The following is a 20,851-nucleotide window of genomic DNA, read 5'->3' as shown; positions in this document are numbered from 1 at the left end:
CACTGGGGTTGTACTTGCCTCAGCTTCTTTACAGCGAATGCAGCAGTGATGCAGGGCAGGATGAGAGTACAAATGAGGAACCTTGAGGAAGTGATGGTGCTGAGCATGGTGGCGGTGCCCTTTGGCTTTTGTAATCATTGCAATAAGGTAAGGCTGCTCAGAGAAAGTGCCCCTGGGGAGTAAGAAAACAAGTCAGGTGCACCAACATCTCATGAGCACCTAGGAACAATTCATTACTCTGTACTTAATGATCTGTGAGCTCAGAGCTAAGCTTGAAAAACCGCTTCCAAATACCTGACACAGTAACAGTGCTGAAGTATAAAGGAGGAACAAAAAAAGAAAGCTTTTGTTCACAGTTCTGTTAATCTGATAAGGGCAGGAGATGCGGCATGTGGATTGAAAAGGACTTGCACGCTCTCTCCCAAATACTTTCAGCATTCAATGCTGGAGGAAGGGAGGATGTTTTTCAAAACCAAACCCGCCACATTTACCATGAAAACATCAGCCATATGCATACATGCAATATACCAGATGCCCAGTAGCACAGACTAGAATTGAATGAAACAGTGCAGTCAACAGCATTGAGTATCTATGCTTGGCTCACTATAGTTAGGATGTTTACTGAATAACATCTCAGTTTCCTTGAGCAAGTAAATGGATCAGTTTCTATGGTTTCCCCAGAAATGGGTGAGGTTCAAATACCTTCTATTTCTAAACCTTTTACTTGCTGTCCCACAGGGAAGAAATTTGCACTGTGGTATAATTTGTATTTGTGTTTCTTTCAAAGCCAGTTACTGTAGGGTGCTGTGGGGTTTAGAGTATTTGGTCTCAGAAATATACAGGATGCCTTGTAAAGAGTCTAGAGTCTGTTAATATATGGCTACCAGGAGAAAAATAGAATAAAGCTAAACATAAAGGTATAAGGATTGCATAAAGCCTTTGCATTGACTGATACCAGTTCAGATCATCACAGGACATCATCATACCCCAAACTCAAGCTATTAGATGCTGTAGTTAAATGCTATAGCTCAAACATGTTCTCACTTAATTATGCTGGAAAATCTGGACAAACTAGTGTGTTTCTGTTACGTGATGAAAAAGAGAGCCCTACAATCCTAGGCTGCTGTTTAACAGTTGGTAGCAGTGATCTTTGTATTGGTTGAAATGGTCCCCATCCCACTATAGATATTCACTCGTGGCCTTTATTCCCTCTTGTTGGTTAAGCCAATACAGGTTCTCACAGAATGAACAAGTCAAGAGAATGGAGCTAACTCTTACTTTGTGATGTGTTATTTTCCAGTTATCAGTTCTTCAGTGTGATGCACCATGCAACTGCACAAACACTTGCGGCTGCATGTTAGAAGGGTTGGAAAATAAGAGGAAATGTGGAGACCAGATAGGGGAAGCAGGGCAACAGCAGCTTCTGCTGAAGGCAGCAGTATTGTAAAAAATTATTTTTAGATCTCATTCAGAAGGAAATGTCCTTGTTTGGAGCTGCACAGGCACTTCACTATGCAGAAGAGCTGAGGCTGACCAGAAAGAGGAGATTAGATGAACAGAAGAGGTTAGTGTGTTTGCTGATGCTATCTTTCTTATCCAAACAAGCCTCATTGATCTGGAATGCAAATGGGAGAGAGGTGAAAAAAAAGGTAAATGACCTCTCACTGTAGCAAGGGCAGAGCAACTTTTTATATTTTTTGGACACATGAGGAACATTGGATCTTGTGCCTTATTTTATGAATCTGGTATTGTTTGCAGTCTGTTTTGGGTGGGAGTCAGAAACCTCCTACAGTGCAATGACTGAAATCAATTGGAATTAAGGATGTGCCTTGAGTAAGTTCAGTTGCCCTTTGAGTGCTGGGGAAAAATTTTCCCTAAATATGTATTTGCATCTTTAATATCATGGGGCAACTGTACTGGAATTTGATGGCATTATAGTAATTTCTGACTCATGATGACTTAAGTGAAATGAAAAAAATCTGTTATCTTAATCTTTCAGTGACCCTAAAGATTTGCATAAAACAGGAAAGAATTAATGTATGCAAACATTTTTTCTCACTCAGATCAAATACTTGGCATTTAGATATATTTAGAATGTGGCTATTTGATTTACAGCCTTTCTTAAAAGTAGAATGTGCAGGATTTCCAACACTGCAGCTCTGAGGACTCTTTTGGTTGCAAGGTGACAAAGTACACTTGTCAATCGTATCTAATTGTTGATATGTTAAACGGAAGCAAATTGAGTTAGTGAGTCACATTGTTTTAGAGACTAAGTCTATTCATTTAAAAGCATTTACTATATTTCCACAGAAGAACATAGTTGTGCTTCCCGTTCCCACCAGTGAGGCTGAAATGTTGATCTAAAATTACTTTGGGTACTGGTTCTTGCATTTCCTTGTAGATGGAGACAGTTGTTTGACAGCAACAGAGAGAATTCATAGCTCTTAAGAGCTAGAATAATAATTGGCTGGCAACAGGACATGTGAATTGGTATGAGAGGATTATGCTCTTGTTTGTGTCCCTACAGATGCAGGGACAGTCTGTAAAAGCTTAAGCTGAGGTCAGTGGTGGAGTTAGTGGCACTGTTATGTGGTGCCCATAATGCTTGGAGTGAAATTGGCTTAGTATCACAAGAATTAATTTTACTCCTTTTTAAGCATCTTCAGAAATTTTGACCAAATGCTCTTCCATGTATCGTACTTTGTCTGATTTCTTGACACTTACTAGTTCTATCTGACTGGACAATAACCTTTAAATATTTTGTTATCTGAGAAGGCATCATTAAGTAGGTACTATCAGACACTATCTCTAGAAGTAATCCTATACAAATTTCATTCAGACAGGCTGCCCTGATCTTGCATCTGCAACGTGACTTTTAAGTTTCCTTCATATATCACATTACTTTCTGATGTACACCAGAAAAATGTAATAATGGCCATTGAGGATCAGTGTAAAGGTGCATCGAAGTTGTTATTTTATTCCTGAGCTGGGGATGCCTTGGAAAAGAGGAGATGCCTTGGAGAAGAGGAATACAAACATTTAGGGCTACCTGTCTGGAATACCATCACACTCTAGCCAATTTTAGAGCAAGGATTTTCTGACCTGGATCACATTTCTGTGTATCTAGCTGTCCTCAGTGGATTTTCTTCTATGTTCTTGCTGAATCTTGCCTTCAGTCTCTGTACACTTTTGAAATACAATGAGTTATTTGGCGAGAAGTTCCCCAGGTCAAGTATTTGTTGCATGAAGAACCATCTCTGATTGTTTGTCTGGATTTTGCTTCCTCTAGCTTTACATGATGGCCCTAGTTCTCATATTAGAAGAATACTCTGTTATCAATGACACATGAATAAAGAATTGTCTCTGATCCCTGTTCTAAACTACCTAAGTATTTATAAAGAAAAAGGTAAAGGTTTGGTTTTGAGCACCCAGAACCTGATATAAGCACAATTTATGGTAAGTTATGTTATATTAAACATGCATTAATGCCTTTCAAAATATGTATTTGTTATTGCTTTGAAGCATGTATGTAGATGCTTCTTCCATTTGTAAAATCCCTTTTCGTATAGAATCATTGCTACACTGAACCAGAATGAGGTCAGACAAGCAGAAGATAGGGCACAAATAATTTTCTAATGTGAATGGACTATTTCTTTAAATGTATGCCTGATGTTCAGAGTAAGTACTGAGCAGAGCAGGTAACTTTCTCAATGAGCATAGGCTGTTGAACCTGAAAATTGCTTGCCAGGATTTTGTCACTGCCTATGCATGCAAAGGCATAGTCAGGTTTTAACATGCAGGTGACTGGATATTTTTGGAAAGCTACTCTGGTTTTAGTCATAAGGGCTGGAAAAATTTGCTTGCTTTTGGACACAACTCCTGATTCCAGGAAGAGCCAGGGCAGCAGTAACGCCATTCATTATTAGATAAGAGATTTCAATCTATGCAGATGTCACTTGTTCCAGAGCAAAATGGACATCTGTGGAGTGTATATTGCACCCTAGAATTTGTGTTTCACATTCAGTGGTTGGTGATGTCCTAAAAAATTCCTACATGTTGCAAAGCTAAAATTTTCCTATGAGCAGCATGTCACCCTGGATTGTAGTGAACTTACTATGCATACTAGAAGCCTCATGAAAGACAGAAACACAATCAGATGTAAGATATGTGGAAATTTATGGAAAAAATCTATTTCCAGTGTATCAGCGTCTTGGAGGGACCCCAAAATTAGTTTTAGGCGGACAACAAGATCCAAAACAGGCTTTTATTCCGTTCGGGAAAGTCCGGGAAAACGACCAATTACAAACGGGGCTTATAAAATCATTTTATACTCCGGTAACATAAAATACAGATTCGAATATCAACTTGAGGAAATTATTGGGGTACAGCAAATAAGAGTAACAGAGATCCACAGTGTGCATACACGTGGCTCACCGAAAACAACGCTGGAGCCATCCCTGACTCCAGGAAACTACGCATGCTTATATTTAAGTATGGAATACACTCACTGTTCTAGTGAGGAAAACACCCGCCCAAGCAGTGAGGAATTATTTAATATACTCGCTTATCTGGTGAGGAAATATCTAAGTTGTAACTCACCCACACGCGGAGATGAGGCAGTCCCATTTTTCTTTCGGGAGGTTACCTTAGACGGCATCCCAGTCCCGGGAAGGCTCTCAGCGGTAGCATTTGGCCTGCAATCCGAGAGGACCACACAAAAGCAGCCTCGGCGGGACCCTGTGTTATAGTCTTGTCAGATCTGGATGTGGGCAGTCTAGAAGCTTCGCGGCTTCTCTGCACCACCCTGCTGTGTCTATGTGCACCCCTGCATCCCACTACTGTGGCTACCTGCACCTCTGTACCCCACTACTGTGGCTACCTGCATCCCCTCCTCTCTCCTAAGGACTCTGGCCTGGGTCTCACAATAAGAGCCACTAACTTCCCCCATTGCAGGAGAGGGGGGAGGTGTTGAGGAAGGTGTGGGAGTGTGCACACATGCAGCTGCCACATCAGTTTTTAGCCAGGTTGGGGAGGGTAGGGGAGTGTACTACCACAATCAGCAATGTAGCTTATTTTCTTGGGTGCTCTATTTCCATATCATCACTTGCCAGTTTGTATTCTCACCACATTAACAGTTAACATGTTTTAAGATTTAACGTTTTTTATTTCTGTGGAACGTGTGGTTTCAGTCAAAATGCCAGATCTGTATTTCAAACCTAGTGTTATAGATTTGAATATAAAGCCAATTTCTACTTTTTCTTTCTACCTATGAGGAAAGTTAACCACAAGAAGGCCCCTTTGTTTTCAGGCACATTGCAAGGGAAGAGTAGCATACCTAAACAAACCAAGAAATTAGTCGTCTCAGTTTTGAGTGTTTTCACTTCCTGATCAAGAGTCATTTCCTGTCAGCCTGGGAGATTTAAATCAATATAAGCATCTAGGATGGCTCTGTTTGCAAATGGATTTTGGTTCCTCTTTTGAATGCTGCCTAAGGATTTAGATACATCGTTGTCCCAACAAGTTTCGAGATTTTTTAGTTTTAAGGGACATAAAAGTTTGTGTGGTTTCAATCAGTAGAAAAATCCAATCTGAACATCAGTGGAGGCTTAAATCTGAAGTGCTGCAGACCCTGAGGAGGATTTCACCCTAGATGTCTCTGTATGGGAAGGAATACTGCAACAGTTCTGTCCCATGTCCAAGGTTGGGTAGTGGCTGGTGACATTCGAAATTCTACTCTTTGGCCCTTTGCTGTGCTTGGTATATATTGCTTCTCCTTTACTTCTGTGAAAGTCTGTCTGAAGGGAGAACATAAGGCACTCATCTGTTGCCTGTCTACTCATTAATTTTCTCGTGACCCATTACAGCTGGTGGCCATGCTTTCCCAAGCACTGGTAAACATGTACTTTCCTTTTGATCATGGCATTAATTGTTTCCTTGATGCTTGTTTTCTGCCACCATGCAGTGGCTCATTCTCCTGAAGTTTCATTCCTTCTAGATGTTCTGCATCAAGAGAAAAGAAACACTTGCAATCCAGGCTTTCACTAGCATGTCCAGTCTTATGATTAATGAAATCTGCCACTCAATGCTTTAGCGTTCAGCTAATGGGGCAAGAATGTCTTCTGTTAGTGCTTTGGTGTTATTGACACTTCATAGCCATAAATGGAGTTTCCTTCAAGTGAATGGAAAAGGACAGAGTTTGTTTTCACAAAATGTATGTGTTCCTTCTTATTCGGATTTTAAAAAGTCACTACAAAATGAGACATGAAAAGTCCTGTCAAAAGTTAGCAGTAGTCACTGCTGAAGATTACTATAGTTTGAATATACACTAGGAGAAGTCGAAGAGAGATTGTAGTCTATAGGACAGGAAGAGGTGTGCTTCTATATGTGTTCCACACTTAATAAAATGGTCAAGAAGGAAAGAATACACTGCTAATAGTTTGTAAACAAAAAAGCCCTTTCAATTTCTTGGATCTAAGGTTTGTCTTCCTATCATCTGCTTATGTTTTAGTTTCTCTTAAGTCATTCATTATTTCCCAGGGGGAAATTCTCCCTGGCACCACCCAACTCCTTTAATTTGCCAGATGTCATGTGATAGGTAAGACAGTAGAAGTGAGATTAAATAAATAAGAGAGTAGCTTTGGTGGCAGAGGCCTGAGTACAAACCCAAAGATCAAACACTGCTCAGCTCTATTACAGATCTACAAGTCGATCACCTGAAACTCTGGGCTTGCATCCCCTGTGGAGTAAGCACAGCTGTGTAATCTTGTTTGTCCCACCAAGGGAATCTGAACAGGTTGTCACAGAGAAAGTATAGTTCTGAGGGCAGAGGGATGAGCAGGAGCCCAGGGTCCTGGCATTTTTCTTTTTTAATCTTGGGAATGCTAATAGTTCGTTTAAGATCCCCTCATCATTTTCACACTCGTGTCTTGATCCCAACTCCATAGCAAGACAGAACTGTCAAAATAGAACAGATGGGAATCCAAGCACCATAAATACTCTCATTGCCCTGACTTGGTGGCAACAAAAAAGGTGAAATGTGGATCCATGCCCCTGAATATGAGAAGGCTCCCTTCTCCATGATATCCTTACCTAACAAAAAAGGTCAACGTGATAAAAACATTTGCAGAGTTACCACTAAAGGTAATCAGAAGTGGTGAGTATTTCAAGCTTTTACAATTCTGTTGACATTTTGGTTTTAGCTTGTGCAACTGAATTGTGATTTTCTTGCCTGCTTGCAATCTTGAAAGAGATATGATCTCAAAACCAAAAAAAAAAAAAAAAGGAGGAAAAAAACAATTGTCCATATTTTTGAAGTCTCATAATTTCTGTGGAAGAAGGTATCATATATCTTTAACAAAAAAACACCCCAACAGGATAAGAGGGTAGACTTACTCATTTGAATGTCTTATGCAACTTTTGTCATTTCAGGAAACACTTGTGATGAAAAAGCAGTAATAATTAATCTCAGCAGCTCAGTGTGAGTGTTGCTTCAGTGCTTAAAAAATGGTCTTGACATTCTGGCATATAGCTTATAGCTGAATCAGAAAAACTTTCCTCTCACCACTGCTTTCTCTAAAAACTGAAGGCTTGTAGGAGGAAAGGTGACTAACTGGGTCCAAATGTGGTATCAAAACAAGCTACTTGTCTAATGAAATTTTATTCCCACGGCTTTTTTTAAGGTATAAATCTATGAAAAATAGTGATCTTCAAAAAGAAAAAAAAATTACATTTTCCCCAGTTTACTTACCTTTCAGTATAGAATAGGAGAAACTGATAGGCTGATACTGGAGTTGCCAGTGCACCTTTTGGAATGAAAGACCTTACTTCACATATTCACTAAAGTCATTGGTTGAATCAGTGGATCTACAAGCAATTGGGATCTGGTCAACCTAGCATGCTTTTCTTTCAAAAATAATTGATAATGTTCCTCATGAATTTTAACTGTCATGGAATAAGACAGTTGGTCCTATCAGAGGCTGATAATGATGCAAAATTATTGGGCATAGCTATGTTGAAATATGCCTGCAGAAAGTTGTAGCAAGATGTCACAATGTTGCCTGTTCCATGAAAGGGCAGATTAAGTTTAGTACTGGTGAGCTTAATTATACCTATAAGCTTATTGTATATGCACAGAAGGAACTGTAAATTAGCTTTTGTCACTGAGGAAATAGATCTGGGTGTCACAGGTTTGATGTATTATGGCAGTCGAAAAGACATCCTGAGTTTTAGGAAGCATTTAGGAAGGCATCAGGGGAAAAAAAGAAGAAGAAAAAAAAAGAAGTAAAATAAGCGAAAATATTATTGCTTTCAACTTTTCAGGTTGAAAGTAAATAGCTCTGTGAAGTTCTGGGTAGTCATGGTCACAAGATGCTGAGCAGGCCGAAAGTATGACGGGTTTGAAGAAAATACATTGTAAGCACTGTAGATATGCAGCTCTAATAGTACAGAGTTTACATTTGAACTTACTAAGCATTAGATCTGGCTAAAGGAAAACAGCTTATTCCTTTTGTAATTTTCAAATTGTGTCTCAGCCTGCCTTCTAGATTCTGTCATACATAGTATCTTCCTCTCTAGAAATCCATGCAAATTGTTAAGTCATCAGTGCACTGACTGGCTCTAATAGTTGTTATTATTAACATAGTTAACTGTAGGTTATATTAAAAATAAATTTTCACAATGATTTTTAACAATAGACATCTCAGGCTTATTTTTATAGGTGGTGAAATTCTTGTTTCACTTTTGCAGGCTCAAAAATATCCATGGCAGTCTATATTATTTCCAAAGGATCCATTTTCTGCGGGATCTCTCTCTCTCTCTCTCTCTCTCTCTCCCCTCAAATCGGATGAGCTTCTCCTCAAATCAGATGGGCTTCATCCTTCTAGGAAGAGCAAGAGGACTATAGCCCATAAGTTGGCGGGGCTGATCAGGAGGGCTTTAAACTAGGTTTGAAGGGGGAAGGGATTGAAACTGGGCTCTCCAAAGATCAGCCTAAGGGCAGAAAGCCTGAATTAAGACTGAAATCAGCAGCCCACTTGAAGTGCATGTACACTAATGCATGCAATATGGGCAACAAACGAGAGGAGCTGGAAGCCATTGTGCAGCAGGAAAGCTATGACATAGTTGCCATCACAGAAACCTGGTGGGATGACTCATATGGCTGGAGTGCTGCTATGTGTGGCTACAAACTCTTCAGAAAAGACAGGCAGGGTAAGAGAGGTGGAGGGGTGGCTTTATATGTTAGAGAGTCTCTTGACTCTGCTAAATTTGAGGTCAGCAGTGGCAAGGTTGAGTGCCTGTGGGCCAGAATCAGGAGGGAGTTCAACAAGGCTGACATCCTCGTGGGTGTTTGTTATAGACCGCCCAACCAGGATGATGAAGGAGATGAATTATTCTACAAGCAGCTGGCAGATGTCTCAAAATCGACAGCCCTTGTTCTTGTGGGTGACTTTAACCTGGCGGATATCTGCTGCGAGTTCAATACTGCACAGTAGAGGCAGTCTAGGAATTTCCTGGAGTGTATAGAGGACGTTTTCCTTCATCAGCTGGTAAATTAGTCTACCAGGGGGTAAGGCCCCACTAGACCTACTGTTTACAAACAGAGAAGGGCTGGTGGGAGAAGTAGTGGTTGAAGGTATACCCTGGGAAACCCTGGAGGGTTGGACATGCTTCAAGCAGGAGGTTTTGAGTGCACAGGAACAGGCTATACCAGTGTGCTGAAAGGCTAGCCAGTGGGGAAGACAACCAGCTTGGCTAAACAGGTAGATTTTGTAGGAAATCAGAAATGAAAAGAGAGTTTACTGACTGCGGAAGAAAGGGCTGGCTACTTATGAAGAATTTATGAAAACAGCAAGATTGTGCAGAAAAAAAATCAGGGAAACAAAAGTGCAATTTGAAGTTAATTTGGCCAATTCTGTTAGGGATAATAAAAAGTCCTTTTTTAAATACATTAATAACAAAAGGAGGGGCAAGGAAAACCTCCATTCTGTGTTTGACTTGAGGGAAACACAGTTAACAAAGATGAGGAGAAAGCTGAGGTACTTAATACCTACTTTGCCTCAGTTTTTACCAGTAAGACAGGTGGCCCTCCGGACAACTCCCTCTGGAGGTGGTTGACAGAGATAGGAAGCCAAATAGTCCCCTTGTATTCCAGGAGGAAATAGTTGGTGACTTACTGAGCCATCTGGATCCTCACAAGTCTATGGGACCAGACGGGATCCATCCTAGGGTGATGAGGGAGCTAGCAGAAGAGCTTGCCTAGCCGCTCTCTATCATCTTCCAACAGTCCTGGCTCACTGGGGAGGTCCCGTATGATTGGAAATAGGCAAATGTTACCCCAATCCACAAAAAGGGCTGCAAAGCTGACTCTGGCAACTACAGGCCTGTCAGCCTGACCTCGGTGCCTGGCAGGGTGATGGAGCAGATCATCCTGAATGCAATCACACAGCACCTTCAGGATGGACAAGGGATCAGACCCAGCCAGCATGGGTTTAGGAGGGGCAGGTCCTGTCTGACCAACCTGATCTCCTTTTATGATCAGGTGACCCACCTGGTGGATGAGGGGAAAGCTGTAGACATGGTCTATCTAGATTTCAGCAAAGCCTTTGACACTGTCTCCCATAATAAAATCCTTCAAAAGCTGATAGCCCATGGCTTGGACAAGTGCACTCTCTGCTGGGTTAAGAACTGGCTGGAGGGCCGAGCCCAGAGAGTGTTGGTGAATGGGGCTGCATCTAGCTGGCGGCCAGTCACTAGTGGTGTCCCCCAGGGGTCAGTGTTGGGTCCAGTCCTGTTTAACATCTTTATTGATCATTTAGGTGAAGGAATTGAGACCATCAGCAGCAAATTTGCTAATGACACCAAGTTGGGAGGGAGTGTTGGCCTGCTGGAAGGCAGGAGGGCTCTGCAGGGGTATCTGGATAGACTGGAAAAATGGGCTGATTCCAATGGGATGAAGTTCAACAAGGCCAAGTGCCGGGTCCTGCACTTTGGCCACAACAACCCCCTGCAGTGCTACAGGCTGAACACAGAGTGGCTGGAGAGCAGTGAGGCAGAAAGGGACCTGGGGGTACTGATTGACAGGAAGCTCAACATGAGCCAACAGTGTGCCCAGGTGGCCAATGGTATCCTGTCCTGTATCAAAAATAGCGTGGTCAGCAGGACAAGGGAAGTGATCCTTCCCCTGTACTCTGCATTGGTGAGGCCACACCTGGAGTATTGTGTTCAGTTCTGGGCCCCTCAGTTCAGGAAAGATGGAACGGGTCCAGAGAAGAGCAACAAGACTGGTGAAGGGACTTGAACACAAGACCTATGGTGAGAGGCTGAGGGAGCTGGGGTTGTTCAGTCTGGAGAAGAGGAGGCTTAGAGGTGACCTCATCAGTCCCTATAACTACCTGAAGAGAAGTTATAGCCAGGTGGGGATTGGTCTCCTCTCCCAGGCAGTCAGCAATAGGACAAGGAGGCATGGGCTTAAACTCTGCCAGGGGAAATTTAGGCTGGATATTAGAAAGAAATTCTTTACGGAGAGAGTGATCAGGCATTGGAATGGCCTGCCCAGGGAGGTGGTGGACTCACCATTCCTGGAGGTTTTTAAACTGAGATTCGATATGGCACTTTGTGCCGTGATCTAGTAAATGGACTGAAATTGGACCAAGGGTTGGACTTGATCTGTGAGGCCTTTTCCAACCCAGTTGATTCTGTGATTCTGTGATAATATCCTGTTATAAACAAGAACACATGCAAAGTTTGGAACAAGTCTGCAATATCAAGCCAGCACTATGTGTAATTTTCCTGGGATTTTCCCATATTATGTGATAGCAATGTAAGAAATGGAATCATGTCCAGAATGGGAAGCAATCCATAAAACAAAAGCAAGTAAAGCATGGATAATTCATTTGTCACCTGATACATAACCAGGATGTTTGGATTAGTCAATTTTCAGCACAGACAGATTACTGGAGGCCAGCAAACTAGTGTTTGTATTCTTTGTTCTTTTAAGGAAGAGTTTAAATTATTTGTCAGGGACTTTCCAATATTTCTTTCAATAACTTCCTCTATGGTTTACAGCATTTATACATTAGAGACAAATATGCTTTCAGTATTTTAATAACAGTAACATTGAAATTCAAGGGAACAAATTACAACTCGTGACTGAAAAGGCTCTAGATACAAGAGCGGAACTACAACAACCAGCTGCGAGAGAGGGAGTTCGAGGATAAGAGATGGCACGAGATTGTTACTTCATTGTTTGGTTGTTACTACTGTCCTTTTTGCTCCCAAACTGAAATTGTTGGTGAAAAAGGAAGTGAAAGTGGTTTGGAAGGAAGATGAAGTAAGGGAGCGAGAAGATAGCTGAGGCCAGAAAGGACATGTAAACACCTTTGCTACATTTGATTGAAAAGAGGGCAGTAGAGAAATGAATGGAGGGTGATGAATACACATCTGTAACATGGAATGACCTTCTGTCAGCATTGTAGAAATACAATTTTGATGCCAAATGAAGTGGACAAGAGGAGCATAAACTTAGATGAGATTGGGGAAAGGAGAAGATGGGCAAGAACATATAGTTAGCTGCAGTGAAATCTCAAGGGCCTTTCTTTGGTTGTGATGCAAATGTGCTGACTCTTACTCACCACCCATTCAGCTTTCTGGTGTGTTACACGGACCGGAATGCGCAGACACACAGACGCTAAATAGCGTATGTGTTCTCAAAGGCTGAAGTTTTCTTCTGTGGCTTCTGCATGGCTTGGTAACTGGAGGGCCACCGGATACATTGTTTAGAGTTCAATGGTTGAACACCTCAATCTGATGGCAAAATGATATGGGTCGAGGAGGGGACCATTCAGTCTCACTGCACAGGGTCTTCAAGACAAAGCAAGCCAAAGATAGCTCTCCTCTTCTAGGATCACAAAATGGCAATAATCCTGCAGTTTCAAGAATATCTAGACAACAGGTTAAAGCGCACTAAATTGTGCACACCTCAAATAAACAGATAAACATTAGTTTAAAATTCCTTGAATGGTCATGCATCTCCTGTGCATATTGCACTTAGGCAGCTTAATCCAACTAATACATGGTGCTATTTTGTCACATGGCTACTTACTTTCAATCAAAGCTGAAAGCTCTTTCAAAGCTCTTTCAGCTGAAGAGAGTGTTGCATCTGGTGGAATAAAACAATTTCTGCTGTAGAAACACATATAGAAACATACCTTTTCCTGATTGCTTCAGAAAGACACTTGCGTTGTCTGATGGATAGGGATTCACCTCTGTTTCAACTGCTTTTATTGCTGTTAGAAAGCAGGAATCTGCCCTATTTTTGCCATATTCTGAGTAAGTACCACTTACTCGGGGCTGCAGCATAGTCAATCTCTGTTGATTTCATCACATGAATTTTTCAGTTTTCATGGAAGTGGTAGTATCTGCAACAGAAAGAGGTACATGTGGAAGCCTATTGGATCTCCTTCATGTATAGGTTCTGACCTCTGTTCCTAATCAACCAGGACAAGGACCTAATGGATATCTTTCAGATTTCAAGTTGCCAAAACACTCAATAGCTCTCTCACGTTCCTCTTTTCTCCTGTCCAGGGAAAATCCCTTGAAATCTTAAAACCCTCTCCTCTCTCAAGAGAAGAAGCAGGGCTGTTTCCTTATATCATTCATCCTTTAGTTATGCAATGCACAAATGGGTAGACAACAGGTCAGGGGAGAGCAGAACTTGTTCTGCGCAGATGTTAACTATGATGCTAATCCTGTACTGTTGTGGTGACGTGAGGGGGCCTCTTTCTTCCCTTTTGCTCTTGGAGTGATACTGAAGAAGAGAGGAAAATAGAAGCCATGTTTTCAGATCAACTAAGCCTGATCTGATCATTTACATGTGTTGAATTCTCCAGAACACAGAACATACAGACTTCCTAGTAGATCAGTACTACTGTCCACCCAGCCCAGCAGCCCGTGTCCAGCAGTGGCAATAGGAGAGTGTGCCACCCTGGGCTGTTCTCCCTTATCCCCACAGTACCACAACTTAGCATGTTTTAGGGGTATGAGGAATACATCACTCAGTATTCCTTTTAGTATCTGTATCTGCCTTCTGCCAACAGGTGACTGTATGCTGTCTAAAAAAGTACTTTCTCTTATCTGTTCTACACTGACCTGCAGATTTCATCAAGTATCCTAAAGAGTGGGATTTGATGAATCACAGTCCTCTGTACATCACCCTTTGCCTTCAGGATTTGGTAAGGCTTGCTCGAATTCTCCGCAACCTCCTCTTTTCCAAATTGGAAGTCCTGTATAATCTCTCATGTAGAGCATCTGCTCTGTCCTTTTCATCACTGCCGCTGCCCTTTCCTGTAGCTTTTCCAGCTCAGGTACCTGCTTCTTGACATGCAGAGATCTAAACTGCACACAGTGTTCAAAAGTTGAGCATGCTAAAATCGTTTACACAGCAACAAACCTGTGACCTCTCTCTCTCATTCTCAGTTCCATTCCTGAAGATGACCAATGTTCCACAAGCTTTCATTTGGCTGCTGTTGCACTTTGAGCTGCTGATTTCAGAGAATTGTTAAGGATGGTTGTTTTATACTCCTGTCTTATGAACTGTACTGGGACTCTCACAGAAAGGTATCCACAAGGGCTGTGCTGCACAAGGGCAAATGCTTGATACTTGGGTACCCAAAGTAAAGGTCACAAATTCCCATTTTGATGGTCAAATTGTGGCCTTTTGATGTCATAAAGATTTACAGCTCTGGGTCTGAACTGGACACTGGCAGTATTTAGGCACCAGAGCGTAAAATTCTCTTGTCTGCAAGGTACTCAAATAAGGAGTCTTGCTCTACAGGCCACCAGTCCACAAGGACTGGGAACAACCTGAAGAGAGGAGGATGCACATTACCCTTCCCTAAGACATTGCTATTGCGTTCAGTGATGTCAGGTTGCCAGGTGAGTTATAGTACTATGTACTAAAAATTTGCATTTCAGCTCCAGAAATCAGGCAGAGGTAGCAAAAATGAAGCTGACTGTTTCCAAATAAAGCAAATGAAAATGTAAAATAACAATAGATAACTTTTTTTTTTTTTGGTAGAAAACATTTATTATAACAATACATTGTTAGGAACAAATACACTCTCACAAGCAAATTCTGCGTATGTACGCTAAATTTTTTACCATTAGCTGATTGAGTAGCTAATTAGACATGCTTGTACAGAGCAATGAGGTTGTGAAAAATTCTTAAGAAATGAATAGTATGAATGAAAAATCCAGTAAGAATTAATTATCATCCTTTTTTCTCTTGTACAAAAACTACTCAATCAATATTTTTATAAACAGCATGGAATTCACAATAAATAAATACCAAACCCACTATCTTACATTCTGTAGACTAGATTTTGAAGTCAGAAATCACAGATCACAGTCTAGCCACAGGCAGACCATGTCTAAGGAAACTGTTGTTGACACAACATACTATTGCACTCCAGGGGAGCAAGAGGAATTATCAGTTTGCTGGTGCAATAGCAAAATAGTAAGGCTTAGTGTAAATGAGCTATGCTGTAAGTGCATTGCACTTAACTGATTGTGTTTTGCTAAAGCGGCTTCCAAAGGTTCTTCATTTCCTTTAGCACTTTACCTGTTCGACATCTTCAGTGTAAATAAACAGCATGTCCCACAGACAACGTGAACCATTTTGACAGCCTTTCTTAAATACACACAAATAAATAAATAAATAGATAAATAGATAAATTAATCCACAATTAACATCATAAAACTAATGCAGGAGGTGGAAGGTGGTATGTGGCCTGAATTACGCTTTTCCCTCTTGTTTCTCTCAATGGAGGAACGGCACGAGTTCCCAGATTTTTCTGTCCTGGTGTTTCTTAGAGTGGCGAGTCAGAATTGAGTTGAGCCCTGTTAAGAGGTGAGGGAAGAGGATAATTTAAAAGGAGTTTCAAGAACCATTATTATTGCTTAGCATTGCATGAACAGTTAAGGATGAGTGTTCTGTTTCCAAACCTATGTGCTACATTGAGGTGTGTTTTGAAAGCAATTACTGAAGTCACAGTGTGTGCACATCTGGTACTCAGCTAGGAAACATCTGCAGTATGAGTCTCTGCATTTACTTGAATCAAGAAACGAATTGACCTGGAAATATGAATTACTAACATATGATACTGCAAATAAGGGGAAGATGAATTTTTTTAATGCCTAGTGTTTCAATGGGAGTCAAAACACTTCCGTATTCCTTTCCTTCCAGATGGAGTTGCTGGTACCCAAAAGTTTGATAGTGACATGTTCACTATAAGTTGGGGAATGACCTATTAGAGAGCAGTATAGAGGAAAGGGACCTGGGGGTCCTGGTGGACAGCAGGATGACCATGAGCCAGCACTGTGCCCTCGTGGCCAGGAAGGTCAGTGGCATCCTGGGGTGTATTACAAGGGAGGTGGTTAGTAGGTCGAGAGAGGTTCTCCTTCCCCTCTACTCTGCCTTGATGAGACCACATCTGGAATATTGTGTCCAGTTCTGGGCCCCTCAGTTCAAGAAGGACAGGGAACTGCTGGAGAGGGTCCAGCGCAGGGCAACAAAGATGATTAAGGGAGTGGAGCATCTCCCTTATGAGGAAAGGCTGAGGCAGCTGGGTCTCTTTAGCTTGGGGGAGACTGAAGGGTGACCTCATTAATGTTTATAAATATGTAAAGGGTGAGTGTTACAAGGATGGAGCCAGGCTCTTCTCAGTGACAACCAATGATAGAACAATGGGCAATTGGTACAAACTGGAACACAGGAGATTCCGCCTAAATATGAGAAGAAACTTCTTCACAGTGCGGGTGACAGAGCACTGGAACAGGCTATCCGGGGAGATTGTGGAGTCTGGAGACATTCAAAACCCACCTGGACACATTCCTGTGTAACCTCATCTAGGTGTTCCTGCTCTGGCAGGGGGATTGAACTGGATGATCTTTTGAGGTCCCTTCCAATCCCTAACATTCTGTGATTCTATGATTCTGTGATTCTGTGACATATCGGCTTGAACAAGGACTCTGCAGCAGAGTCAGAAAGACTAATTCTATAACTAAGCAGCAAGTTTCCATGTTCTTTAAATCTGATTATGAGAAAATCACTAAGAAATCCTACAAATTGGCTTTTTTTGGGGGGGAAGATTCACCACTCCACTGCCCAAATTGAGAGCAAATGTGACTTACTTGGCCAGAATTGCATTTACAATCCGCTGCACCCAGGGAGCAGTGGGATCCAAGCACACCTCTCTGCTGTCCTTCAGAGTAGCTCTGCAAAACAGGGAAAAAAGAAAAGTCAGGAAACTACTATGTGAATTTGTTTTATTCACAGAATTTAATACTGAATGTTTAGATTAATTAGTATAAATTCATTCCAATGTGCTCTGGGATGTGTTCCACAGCTGAGGAGGGGAAAATTGTCAAGAAGTTTTGTGAGTTTGTGTACCTGCTCTCAAAGCAGTCACACATTCCCAAAAATCTTTCTCAGTAGATATGAGTACTTGTTTTGGATTTGTCTACTTTAGTAAAGGTTTCTTACACAATGATTGAAACCTCCAGTGGTAAAAAGGAATTTTGGCAGTATAAGGATTTCAACATTTTAGTCCCTCCTCCATGCCATTCAAGACCAGATTAGTTTCATTGCTTCTCTAAATCTGCTTGTGGGGACTTAGTTTTTCTCTCTAAAACTGATGCATACTCTTTTAATGGGGGTTTTTCCTGAATGATTTAATATGTCCCAGGACAGGTAAATAATGATCAGTTCAGGAATACATAAGGTCATAGAGACAACAAAAAACATGGCATATTACTTAAAATGGTCTCTTTCAAAATAATAACCACATCAGACTACATAATGTCAACCTGCTGTCATACTTGTGAATATTAAAAGCCCCTGCAAGCAGCAGCAGAGTGTAGGTGAGGGAGAGGGAGGCTGTCGCAGAGCTACTTACATGACTTCAACGTTCTTGCAGTGGGGGCCACTCTGTGTCAGCTTCACGTCTTGAATGGCTTTAGGTGGGATGAACTTGGAATGAGTGGCTATGCACTGGCACCGCAGCTCAGTTGCCATCCTTGGCAGGGTCCTACCTGTGAGCAGAAAAGGAATATCATGCTTTGAGAGGTGGTCTTACTATCCCTGTATCAGATATAGAGCATGACTGCTTTATTTTATTTTCTTGATTGAAATACTGCACTTGTCCGAGTTGCCTAAGTCCTCACAGTATCAAGATCAATTGCTTATTTATTTCAGAGGAGCTGATGCCCAAGTACATTTAAAACTAAATTATCACATCTTTTTAAAACAAAGCCACATCTTTTGTGGTTACTTGTACTGACCGCACTTTACAGTTAGTTGCATCATTTTAATATCTGGATTGACAAACTGGAAACTATACAGAAAACAGAGCCCTAATTTATTTCATTTATAGGAGGCTTGCCCATGCTTCTATGTTCATATTGTTTGTTCTCTGTTCCCAGCTTTATACTATTTGCTTGAGGCAGTATGATCATTGAGTAACAAATATGAGATCATAAACTGTCCTGTGTGTGGAAAGGCAGAGAAACATTCAAACACTTAAGCAGAAGATCGTGTCTCCAGTCACATACACTTCAAGAGAAACATTGAAACAAAGCAAATTTAAGTTGCATCCTTAAAATTTTTCCCCAAAGATGTCAGTAACTCTTCAGGACAAGGGCTGCTTGGTAGACTTCTGACTGAAGACAAGTTGCTGAAAATATCTCAAAAAACCACTAATTTGTTGAAATATAAATATAAATACAAAGCTACCTCTCTGCAAGGACATGCATCTCGATAGATGCGTACACAATACTACATGAAGAATCTTAGGAGGGATTTACTCACCTTGAGACACAGCCACTGAAATCAGGAAAAGAGCCAGGACAGCCACAAGTTTGCTGTTCATGATTAGTCAGGAGTTTTTTGCTGGATTGTTTATCTCTGGTTCTGTGGAGCAGTGACCCCTCTTGTCTGGAGGATTGCTGATGCCTGGTCTGAGGATCCATCTTCCTTATATACTGTTTTGTACCCAAAATGTGTGCTCTGCTAGCATGTAGATTGCGTTAGAGGAATTTCCCAGATGCAGTAAAGATGAGTCATGTGACTGTTGTGAAATTCCTTCCTCAATGACGAGGAATTATTCTGCTGAGAATTAGGTAATGTATTAATTTATTAAAATAAATTATAACCATGCGTTCTAATTTCTTTTGTAGACTTCTGTAAATGTTGTGCTTTTTCCAATGCATACCTTTATTTGGTAATACAACCTTATGATGGTTTCAGTTACATTCATATTATAACTATTTATTATTTTCTTCAGAGTCGTAACTATTCTTTGTAGGGTTGCCAGATCTATACTTAAGCCATTTAATTTCTTATCTCCGTTTATGGTAATAGGTTCTACTTATCTGATTTTAAACAACTAGATTAGGAATCAAGCAGTGCTAGAATAACTGAACAGCTTTTTCACTGGCATCAGGATTTTACCTCAGTGTTATTTTGATCTTACAGATTTTTTTTTTTTCTGTTGAGGTGGTATCCTCCAAAGTAAATTCATCTCTAAAACTACCTGTTCAATAAAGAATTTGAGCCAGCAATATTCAAAGATTCCTGTGGGAAGCAGATACTGAATTCTAAATGGCTTGGAAAATCATGCCTGCATTTTTCATGTCACACATGTTAATGAATGATCAGTAGAGGAAGCTTTGTGTGGAATCAAAATAGCATGACTTGCCAAATGCAACTGCTTTTTTTTTTTCTTTGTAAGTGCTAGATATTGTTAATAAGTCTTTTCTGTAATTTTTTTCAATGATCATAACCTTAGGTTTTAACAAAAGGAAATAACATTATGGCACTGCTATAAATACTTCAGTAAAAGAACCTTGTTGCATGAATGCTGAGTGCTTATTTGCTGTGTCTGGTGGAGATATTGCCTTGCAAGGGAGACAATTTCAAGGGAAGTCTTGGGCTCAAATGCTGATCTGTTGCTTAAATGAAGATCTGGTTTTTTTAACCCATCTGGAGTGTGTGTGATTAGGAGCTTTACTGAAAAATAAATTTAATTCTCTGAAGGCATGAAAAAGAAGAGGATTTTAGCAGGTAAAGAAGGTTATATTTTATGGTTTATGTTTTATTACATCTTACATGTTATGTTAAAATAACAGGGTGGTTTCACGTTTCACTAGTGTTAAAATTCTGGATGTTGAAGCTTTAACCAGCTTTATTTGAATAAGATTTTGCTGATTTTTTTTTTTTAATTTATTTTGGGATCTCTTTCTTTCTCTCTGTGTCTCTACATATGTATGCACATGCACAGGGTAATTCAAATTTAATTAGTGATCCCATTTTTCTAAGGTACTATTTGAAGCTTTATTGTCTAATTTTGGTGTGTACTGAAATAGCATCAATGCCTGAGGCAAAAAAAAGAAAATTCCCCCTCAAGTCCCCAAGTAAAAACAAGGATTGCTTGTCCTCCTTACCGCTAGACTCAGCTATTTCCTGAGTGTGGCAGTAAGAGATATGCAGAAATCCCCAGGTCAAAAGTGAAGTCAAGAGCCTACTCCACCTGTGTGATTAACCCTGCCCCTGAGCTAAGGGTGAGTAGCTGCCTAAAAGAGCAAGATATTTGTCATGAAATAAAAATCCACTATGTTTTCTGAGAGCTAAAGCATCTCCTCTACTTCCGCTTTTTCTTGATATGACACAGTTTCATCGGGACTATGTAAAGGGAGTGTAATAGTGATGATAATGGCATAAAAAGGTTAAGATGTGAGATCAAGCCCCAGGGCCATGCACTCCTAACCTGTGTTGCTGGGAGTGCCGTGCTTCGCCCAA

General features: G+C 40.9%; 2 protein-coding genes across 3 annotated transcripts in view; both read right to left on the bottom strand.

Annotated features, from left to right (window-relative positions):
- The window catches only part of LOC136101007 (albumin), a 433,515-nt gene that overhangs the window by 301,598 nt on the left and 111,066 nt on the right, over window positions 1–20,851 (bottom strand). The window lies entirely within an intron of this gene.
- On the bottom strand, window positions 15,085–19,054 carry LOC136101267 (interleukin-8-like). The gene is made up of 4 exons (XM_065837269.2): window positions 18,863–19,054; window positions 17,952–18,087; window positions 17,188–17,271; window positions 15,085–15,894 (listed from the first exon to the last, which is right to left on the bottom strand). The coding sequence occupies exons 1-4, from the start codon at window positions 18,921–18,923 to the stop codon at window positions 15,864–15,866; spliced, it is 312 nt and encodes a 103-aa protein (XP_065693341.1). The 5' UTR covers window positions 18,924–19,054; the 3' UTR covers window positions 15,085–15,863.

The sequence above is a fragment of the Patagioenas fasciata genome, chromosome 4 (assembly GCF_037038585.1).
Source record: "Patagioenas fasciata isolate bPatFas1 chromosome 4, bPatFas1.hap1, whole genome shotgun sequence".
NCBI lineage: Eukaryota > Metazoa > Chordata > Aves > Columbiformes > Columbidae > Patagioenas > Patagioenas fasciata.
Note: the sequence above shows the minus strand (reverse complement) of the source record. Positions and strands in the feature narration are given on the sequence as shown.

Excerpts from the sequence above, each read along its gene's own strand:
- LOC136101267 (XM_065837269.2), bottom strand. The coding sequence starts at position 18,923 with ATGAACAGCAAACTTGTGGCTGTCCTGGCTCTTTTCCTGATTTCAGTG. Across the intron at positions 17,272-17,951 it reads TGCAAGAACGTTGAAGTCAT|AGCTACTCTGAAGGACAGCA; the intron begins GTAAGTAGCTCT and ends CCTGTTTTGCAG. Across the intron at positions 15,895-17,187 it reads GTAAATGCAATTCTGGCCAA|GGCTCAACTCAATTCTGACT; the intron begins GTAAGTCACATT and ends ACCTCTTAACAG.